Source organism: Ranitomeya imitator, chromosome 6, assembly GCF_032444005.1.
Source record: "Ranitomeya imitator isolate aRanImi1 chromosome 6, aRanImi1.pri, whole genome shotgun sequence".
In the NCBI taxonomy this organism is placed as follows: Eukaryota; Metazoa; Chordata; class Amphibia; order Anura; family Dendrobatidae; genus Ranitomeya; species Ranitomeya imitator.
In genome coordinates, this window is record NC_091287.1 from 42,501,352 (window position 1) to 42,511,156 (window position 9,805).

Genomic DNA, 9,805 nt, shown 5'->3' on the forward strand with positions numbered 1-9,805 from the left:
GTCTATATGTGTATATATATGAAATATAGGTGGCTGAATACACCCAGATATATATGTCGGGTCATCAAATAGAAATTCATCCACTCCCAATGCCTCCTTGGATCACGTCTTCATAGGTGATAAGTTAATAACAATAATTTGTGGTGATTATTACCTTTTTCTGTAGAGATAGATAGATGATAGATAGATATGATATAGATAGATGATAGATAGATAGATAGACAATAGATAGATAGATGATAGATAATAGATAGATGATAGATAATAGATAGATAATAGATAGATAGATTCTTCAGTTAAACAGGAATGTGAAATTATACAATAGTGTCTGGCACATATGTGCACAGTAGCTGAGTACATGCAGTAGATCCCACGGGTGTGCACACCGTGCATGTATGATGAGAAGCGTGCGCACAGCAGTGTGTGGAGCCGATGTGAGTGTGCACAGTGTGTACACTAATTCCCAGGCCGCCCTTAAGGAATGAGACCACGTGACGTTGCGGGGCGGGCGGACTCTGAGCCATTTTGGGGACGGTGTCAGTTTGCAGTGTGAGGCTCCAGCGAGCAGAGTGTCCGGGCAGTCGGGGAGCGAGTCTGGAGAGCGGTTCTGCGAAATCGGGGCACCGTGTTGGGAGAGAAAGAATCGCTGCAGCCGGGCCAGACTGTGCACAAGGAGGAGAGGGAGCAGCGTGCACAGAAGCAGGCAGCAGGCGGCCAGGACAAAGCGCCGAACATGGTGTAATCTGCCCGGATCCGGCGACAGGAGGCGGCATCGCTTGCACGGTTGCAGAGCGCAGGAAGCCGGGGAGGTATCAGGGGACCTCCCACCCTCTGTTTGGCTTTGGCTGGAGAAGGGGGGATGAACGCAGTCCCTGCACTGACAGCGTCTGCAGATCAGCTCAAGATGGCCGCCCCTGGGCTGCTGCTCATCCGCTGAGCGCCCCCCCGGACACCGCATTGTCCCCGGACCCCCCAGCAACAGCAGCCACCCCAAAGAGAAGCTCACGGTACGTGCTTGGTGCGCTCTCGGCGCCTTCATCTGTGGGGGGTTGGTATATGTGCTGGCGGAGGGGGGAGAGTGGGTGTTTGTCTGGTTGTACGTAAATAAAGAGGAGGGGGAGTGATGGGGGTGGGGTGTGAATGTTGGAATTCGGTAAAGGGGTTATACACAGGTAGTTGAGGGGAGCAGAGGGTGTTTGGGGGGTGGTGTGGGCAGAGGGGAGCACGTGAGAGCAGAGGTGCCATCGTCTGATTGCTCATGTGCTGCCCAATCTCAGACTGTAACCTCTGTATGTAGACTGCCCCCTCTCCTCCTACCCCATGTCAGCATGCCCCCACCCCTTATAACCTATGCCATACCTTTCACCCTGCACCCCTTTCCCCCCGATGGAGGTTCTGTATACCTTCACTATGATCTAGTGGAGAGGTGACTGTAGGGGGTTGTCTGGGTATAGAGGACTAATGTGCACAATTGTGAATCTTTTATGTATAGAACAGGTTGCAATATGAGTTTGGTCTCGATTTGCCATGTGCCCTGGTAATTTAGTCACTCGAATACTATGTACACATTTGTATGGTCTGTGTGATAGATATTTGTTTAATCACGACTGCCTAAGTGATACAGAGATGCCTTTTCTTGTGATTGTGTGAATAGTTGGGTCCTGTACATGCTTTGTGCTGCTTGCTATTGCTTGGTGTTTCAGCCCTGCTGGTTTGGGTTCTGAAGTTTTTGACATTAAATCACCACCACTGGCAGGGAGGCTTTGTTGGCCTTCCCTTGGTCACTTGTCTGGAACTTGGATTTACAAAAACAACAACTGGGAAACGTAAACATTTTGAGTTCAAATAAAACCTCTGAAGACACATAGTTAATTGTCTTGATCCTACGTTGCACTGTGGTCCAGAGAGCAACAACTTGAGTGATGACTCCACCTAACATACCTTATGCATTCTAACTGGAGCATTTGTCGGGTGTTGCAGGGGTGTCTTAAAGCAAGCATGAGCTTTTCTACCTGTGGAATCATATCTCTACAAACAAAGCTTCTTATATCTGAGTGATTTAAGAGTTTTATTCACATATTTAGATAGAAGTTTATTTTAAATATGTATATATACCTTGGAGAAATACTCAATAGAAAACTTTCCTAGCCATTTCTACCACAGGGTCGTAATAACTTCAGTGGGTGTGTGTATGAAGAATATAGATTGCATACCATTCTGCACTCTAACCCTTTGGATGTTCAGCTCATTATACAAAGAACTTATGTAATCTACCCATACTGTTTATGTTAAAATAGGCCCTTTAGAAACTTTTTTGTATTTAACATTTTGTAATTTCTGCATATAGCGTTGTCTGCATCTTGTGGATTTTTGTGTATAGCAATATCTAGAGAAATACATATAATGTATTGGTCTGTCACTTTTCTAATGTATACATGTACTTTCCAACCTGACACCTGATGAAGCTGCCATGTCATTGTGTGATATCAGTATGTCCATGTCTCCTATGAAAAGATGATTTAGTGTGTGTGTGTGTGTGTTTATAGCTAATTTAGCAAACGTTCTTGTATATGGTATAGTTTAGAAATCATGCCAAATGAGTACATGGAGCCTGGACTGAGAGGATAGATTTAGCTGTGGTGATCATGGTAACAGGTGTACTTCGCAAGTGATGTAACGATAGGATTTTTTTAGGATACACTTTGATCCTATGATTATTGTTAGGGGAATCGTGATAATACTACTATTCTATTAGCATGTTGCAATTTATTTGTAAAAGTAATATATTTGATGCCACTAATTTAGGTTTAGTGAATCCTATTGCCTATTATTGAAGTAATAGCCCTCGTGTAAATATAAGGCCAGTTTGCTTCTAACTTTTCATTCACCTTGAGAGTTTTGAAGAGACGATCTGACATTTAGTAACAATACAACGTTCTTATTTTATAACAAGTACGTGCAGAAGTTGGACTCATAGATAACTAAGCCAGACCGAAAATTAAAAAAAAAAAAAAAGAAAAAAGAAAACTATAACATTATTTCCTTGGAAAGGTTGTTTGCCCAAGAACTGTGGCAATTCACCATCAAGCTGACAGCTAGTACCTCGCTTATGGTAGTGTGTGAAAGGAACATGTGCCGAGATATTGATTGCTCAGGTGACTAAGGTAACTACTTGAGTGTCAAAGAGGTGCAGGGATGGCGGCGTGTTGCCCATAGTTTCTACCTAACTTTGTATAGTACTCTTTATGGTTTTACTCTTCAACAGTTAATGTGGCTTTAATACTTTGTCGGACCTCTACTCAACAAAAACTTTCCAAATATAGGAACTGGATTCTGCATTTCACAAATGACCATGACGTTTTATTACAAAATTATTAGTGAAATATACTCCCTTTGAGCAATAAATAACCACAATCCGACTCCTTGTGATTGTGTTGCAGTCAATTAGCTCGATTAAAAGTAAAATTCCTTGTCTGCTATTTACATTGCAAGGTCCTTGTTTCCAATTTGCCAGGACACAGTGCTCCTGGTTTGTTTCAAATGGTAATAGTTGGAACTTTTCAGAGCGGTGTTCCTTGGAATATGCAAAATGCGCAGATTATTGCGCAGATTTCTGGTTGAATATAAACAAGGTTGAGACTGACACTTCTCCGGTGCCTGCTGGATTGAACGTGGGGGATCTTCATGTATCCCCATCCTGGACTACGTGCAGGGTGGATGGAGGCTTGTGTGTGACCCCGGCACTTGGTGTGATTTTTCGCCTTCCTTCCCTCCCTCTCTGCTCTTTGTCTCTTCCCTGTATTGCGCTGGGTGCCTCTCGGTTTCTCTGCTCTCCCTCTCTCTTTTCCTCCTGTCCAGCTCTCTTTCCTCCTCCTTCCCCTCGTGTGCTCACCTCCCCCGCCTCTTGTACTTGAGATCGCTGCACTGTATTTGTTTTTCTAGATTCTCCGTATATTCCTAGAAGGTAAAGCTTTACTTGCTTCTAGGTGCCATCAAATCACTCAGTTGTTATACTCCTCCTATTAGGTTCGTCCTCTGGACATGTATATGTATGTTCTCCCTCCAGCTCAGTCCTGGTTGTCAAATCATAATCAAGTTGCCCATTATGATTAGTCGCTGTCTAATATGACAAGGATAATTGTGTATAATTGACTCTTGTGGTTCCTCCTGTCAGTAACTAGTTTTATCTGTGATTTGGCACTGTACACAAGTTGGTTGCACAAGTAGATTTACTATTATTTTGGGTTACTGTAAAGCTATTACCAATTTGGATCCTGCATGAATATATAATTCATGAGAATTTGAGATGTTCAAAATTTGATCGAGCGCAAGGGGATTTATTGGTACCTATAGACCCTTCAAGTTACTTGCCCCCCACTTACCAAAAAAATTTCCACGCTACCCCAACCTACAATCACAGCACCTCGTGTAACTCCACTGCTGGGTTTCCTCCCCATCTCCAGGCTGTGGCAGAATGCCAAGTGTAAGTGTAGGTTGCTATGGTAACGGAAGGATTGTAGCTTGGGCACCAGCTCACGGCAATGTGCTTCTTTCATCAATACTCTGTCTTCCTGGTTGGCAGCTCCAGAGTCTTGCTTCCTCGATCGTTTAAGGGTGGAGACTTCATATAAACCCTGCTCTGATTTTGGGGTAGACCATCTCCTTTTTCTTCTGTCTTACGTTGTGAGTACATGGAGACTTGAAGTTTACCATCACTGCTCATGTTTGTTTGTTTGTTTTGTGTTTTTTTTTTTGTGTGTGTGTGTGAAATAAGCTGTCTGGTTGGTGTCTGGTTTTGCTCTTGTATATTAAACATTCTTGGTTATGGACCTCTGAGCACTGGCTAAGTACAAGGCTCACTTCTGTGATTCTCAATCCACTTTGAAAGTACTTGCAGTAGCTAAAATTATCTCCTATTTTCTCAAACATCGTCTATAGTAATGGAACATTGTCTTCCCATTAGCACGTTCCATGTTCTATACAATGGCAAAATGGTGTGGGCACATTTTTGGGGGCCAGATTTACCATCTGTGACTTATTGACTGTTTCTTTCAGACAGAGATAGAGAACACTCTTCTGTCACCATGCATCGGACAACCAGGATTAAAATTACCGAGCTCAACCCCCATTTGATGTGTGTGCTCTGTGGTGGATACTTTATAGATGCCACAACCATCATCGAGTGTCTCCATTCCTGTAAGTAGATGCAATGAATACTTGACATCCTCCTAGAGCTATATATTAAGGTGATCCTTATATTTGCGGTAAACTGCGCTCAGGATAATAAACGTGCACAAGCGAATTATAATGTTAAATTTTGATTGTTGGGTTTATAGATACATAGTTTTGTTTTTTTTTACCTTTCTTTATCTCATTGTCCTCAGTCTGTAAAACCTGCATCGTACGTTATCTAGAGGCAAGCAAATATTGTCCTATCTGTGATGTCCAGGTGCATAAGACTAGACCCTTGCTGAATATAAGGTAGGTATAATACTTGATTTTGAAGCCCCCTCTTTTCTCACCCACTCCATTGTCTACCTAGCACTGAACTGTTTGATTGTGAGGACTCTTTTGTGTCGACTTTATCATGTAAATCATATAGCGATGGTTAAACTCCCGTTTTGATGAAGTGTCTTTGTCATGTGTCCAGCTATTTAGAATGTTTTCCTATTTTTAGGGCAGACAAAACACTGCAAGATATTGTATACAAGCTGGTACCAGGATTATTCAAAAGTAGGTATTTAAATATTGATTTATTGATGTCTTATTAATCCACACATAAACCAGACATATTTAAAATTACCGATATTTTTACAGATGAAATGAAACGGAGAAGAGACTTTTATGCAGATCATCCTTCTGCAGATGGTAAGAATCCACACATGATTTACTACAGTTATTACAGTTTCTGGGTTTTTTTCATCCTTGAAATCTTTTAAATGCTTATTTCTGGTTTGTAGTAGTTTCATTAGCAATTTCATGTTTGGTGCTGGTTCTGATACTATTAACTAATCTTCGATGTTTTTTTTTTTTAATTGCCCCCTCTGTAACCGATCAGCAATGTGTGTAAAATATGTGCATTACAATACTTGCCTGTCGCTGTCTTCTGCGGTTTCCAGCGCCGCTCCGGTCCTCTCCAACGCTACAAGACCATCACTGTCATTTGCCGACTCACACAACAAAATTCTTTGTGGACTGGAGGTCACTTTCTTAATGGAAGTCTGAATCTGGGGATGAGGAGGTCACATGATGCACGAGAGGATCGGAGCAGCTCTGGAAACAGCAGAAGACAATGATCTGTACATACCCCTCTGGTTGGCAACAGAGTGGCCGATAAAATAAAAGCACCACAGTGGCCCTTTAAGTCATTCAATTTTCCACTGGTCGGTCCGAACAATTCCTATCTTTTTTTTCTATAGTGACAAATGGCTCTAATGAAGACAGAGGAGAGGTTGCAGATGAGGACAAGAGGATCATCACAGACGATGAGATTATCAGTCTATCCATTGAGTTCTTTGATCAGAACAGGTAACCGTCTAATGAAAAAATGCCTAATTTCAGGCATTTTCTCATAAACTGGGTCATATAATCAAGTATATCTTTCCTAACAGGATTGATCGTAAAGGAAGTCGGGAAATAGAGAGATCAAAGGAAGAGGTATCGTCCATATGTGTATGTGTGTCTGATCCTCAGGCCATGAAGAGTAGGGCTGTGCTGGAGTTTCTATGTTAATTCTATGTTAATTAAGCTGTAGTTCTTTAGTAGAAAAAACGTGAGGCAAACTTTCTACTGATAATAAATTGGATAAATTACAGTGGAACTCAACTGCTCTAAACTTTCTCTTAAAAGGCTAATGATAAGAGGTATCTGCGCTGTCCTGCTGCCATGACTGTGATGCACCTACGGAAGTTTCTTAGAAGTAAAATGGATATACCTACTACGTTTCAGGTAATGTCCCTATCCTTATTTTATTAACATTGTCAGGTCAGTAAAGCGTCGGACACCCTGTAACCCCCACCGATCGGTAGGGGTCAAACACACCCAGCTGCTGCCAGGTGTAGACAAACACGTGAAACGGGTCAGCTTTTTGCACTAGCAGCTGTGTCAGTCAAAGCTGTTCTGCAGTACCCGGCAGTGACCGCTGCACAGTGCTGCTCAGCTCCAAGTATTTACATCCAGCCGCCGCCTGCGCTTGTATCAGCTGATATGTTCCTTTTGTCGGAACACCCCACCTATCTGATATCTTTGGGTAGGTCATCAATATTTACTGATCGGACAACCACTTTGACTTAGAAAACACTTATGTCATAGATATCTGCTGGCATGCAATTATTTTTTTTTTTTTACAACCAGTTTACATTGTGGTCAGTTCTATGAAGAATACATAAACCGTAAAGAGAACTTGGGTGACCATGTGAATTTGCATATTTCTCTTAGATCGATGTCATGTATGAAGAGGAAGCCTTAAAAGACTATTACACATTAATGGACATCGCTTATATATACACCTGGAGAAGGGTAAGCATCTGATATGTTTTAAGTGGGACTGTAAACATTGATGGACAGTTCTGATGGTTGTTTTCACTCTACAGAATGGACCTCTTCCTTTAAAGTACAGAGTGAGACCCACCTGCAAGAGAATGAAAATCAGCCACCCTAATGACAGAGTAAATAACATAAGCGGCGACCTGGAAAGTGACTCTGGCAGTGACAAAGCAGGAAGCCCGGCATGTGGAGTGGCTTCCACTTCCTCCTGCTTGCCAAGCCCCAAAACTCCAGTCCAGTCTCCACACCCACAATTCCCTCACATCTCCACCACCATAAATGGGACCAGCTCCACTCCTAACAACCACCAGAATCCTTTCACCAACAGAGCAAGGAAAATGTCACTGAATGGATCAGCGGCCACTTCGTCTGGCTGAAATGACTGCTTTTAGTTATTGAAAGATACAAAAGCCAGGATCTATAAACCTACTCATGCCATTACAAGCGTTGTAGATGCTAATACACGTGACTGTCCGAATTGCTTAATTTGTAGTTACAACTCCAAAGTGATGACTGCTGGAATTGACAGTGATTTTTTTTTTTTTTTCTACCTGGATATTTTCATGGCGAAAAAGACTGACAATTTGTCTACTCATATTGGATTACAAGAAATATGAAAGCTATAAAATGGGGCTTGCTGGATATAACAAGAAATTTACCTATGTGGATATAACTTCAGCTGCATACATATGGTGAAGAGCCTGTTTTCATGGACTAAATATAACCTAATGGGATATTTTTGTGGCTTTTGGACATGGCAAATTTGTCCTGTTTTGTGCATTGGCTAGGTTGGATTAAACTCCTAAATTTTCGATTCTGAGGATTACTGAAATGTTTTTGATATATTGATGAGGGCTCCGGACTTCACTCCATTTTCTTTGGAATTGGCGTGTGACCTTGGGATATATAATTCTCTATGGACAAATTAAGCCACAATCTATCTTATTTTATTGGTGTTTTGTGGACTGTTAGAGTGCATTGTCATCTACTCAATCCAAGTGCTTTATCATCCTACCAAAAGGAAAATACATAGACTTCTTTTATGTAGCCATTTCACTGTGAATAGTGAATAATGTTGTTAGCTTTCATGATTTTTCTGGTCTCTATTTTGGCATTACTGTAAAGACCTGTTTGCTACCGGAATGAGAGGGATACCTGATTAGTTCATCCGGCATCAAATGGTTCATCTGTTTCTGCACAGAGTCGATCAAAACCTTAGACAGATGTATTTTTTTTCTTAAAATTTTTTCTTTTATTTTGGTCTAAAAAGCGGGTACTACCGTTTATTTTTCTGACTTGTTTAAGTGATTCGCTTTTGTAAGAATCAGTTGGCATTATGCTGGTTGTAAAATGCCACATTGGTATATATGACATAACAGGAAGACAGTATTGTATGATATATTTATAAATACTATAAATGAAGATTTTGTTTCATGCACTCAGAAATGATTGGTAAAACTTCCCTCACTACATACAGTTACCCAGGTGCTTTATAGCACAGGTCGAAAAATCCCTGTAAAGCATAGAGGATTTTATTCTGCTCCTAAAGTCATGCAATAATGGTACTGCATTTGTTTGTTTTGATTTTTTTTTTAATAAATATATTTCAAATAAAACCTAGGTGGGGAGGAATTCTGGTAATTTTACATAACATAATCTTCCCAATTTATGAAGCAGTGTCAAATTTGATTAGAAAAAGCAAGGTATCAGGAATTACTGCCCTTTTCCCCACTGTCATAATCTTGACTTATTTTACTTTTATTTTGTCCATGTGTATTTACAAATGTGTAAAGTTTGTTCTGATAAAAAAAAAAAAAAAAGACAAAAAAAAATCAACCCACGTGGCTAATCATTTCATTATCTCCAGTCTGCAGAAGAAGCACAAATCTATTGCTTTGTCTTGCTTATAGTCATTAAATCATTACTTTTGCAAACCACTTGTCCGTTTTATTTTCTACTTATTTCCATGTTTTATGCTGTATAGTGTGTTTTTGATTTATGGTGTATACATACAATGTTTTTGGTTGTGTGTGGTTTTTTTTTTCTTAAACAGCATGAAAAATGTCAAAAGGGTATATCATTAGGACCCTGAGGCCGACCAACTCAGCTTTCCCAACACATTGGATCGGTGAAAACTACAATTTAAAAAAATCTTACAAGCAGTCTGTCCCCATGTGGGTTCTTGGGATGCCAATTTCATACTGCAGTATTTTGCTCAGTATTGTGCGCTCATATTTGTAATGGTCAAGACAGGAATATA

General features: G+C 40.8%; 1 protein-coding gene across 1 annotated transcript; it reads left to right on the forward strand.

Annotated features, from left to right (window-relative positions):
* The first annotated feature begins 506 nt into the window (after nucleotides 1-506).
* On the forward strand, nucleotides 507-9,482 carry BMI1 (BMI1 proto-oncogene, polycomb ring finger). Its single transcript, XM_069729550.1, has 10 exons — nucleotides 507-1,007; nucleotides 5,056-5,196; nucleotides 5,385-5,481; nucleotides 5,678-5,733; nucleotides 5,818-5,868; nucleotides 6,420-6,528; nucleotides 6,612-6,657; nucleotides 6,850-6,948; nucleotides 7,438-7,518; nucleotides 7,593-9,482. Exons 2-10 carry the CDS (start codon nucleotides 5,085-5,087, stop codon nucleotides 7,920-7,922), a joined length of 981 nt encoding a protein of 326 aa, XP_069585651.1. The 5' UTR covers nucleotides 507-1,007; nucleotides 5,056-5,084; the 3' UTR covers nucleotides 7,923-9,482.
* The last annotated feature ends 323 nt before the right edge of the window (nucleotides 9,483-9,805 follow it).

Bases quoted from the DNA above. Each gene is read 5' to 3' on its own strand.
- BMI1 (XM_069729550.1), top strand. From the start codon at position 5,085: ATGCATCGGACAACCAGGATTAAAATTACCGAGCTCAACCCCCATTTG. The intron at 5,197-5,384 runs GTAAGTAGATGC...CATTGTCCTCAG, and splicing joins CATCGAGTGTCTCCATTCCT to TCTGTAAAACCTGCATCGTA. The intron at 6,658-6,849 runs GTATCGTCCATA...TTCTCTTAAAAG, and splicing joins TAGAGAGATCAAAGGAAGAG to GCTAATGATAAGAGGTATCT.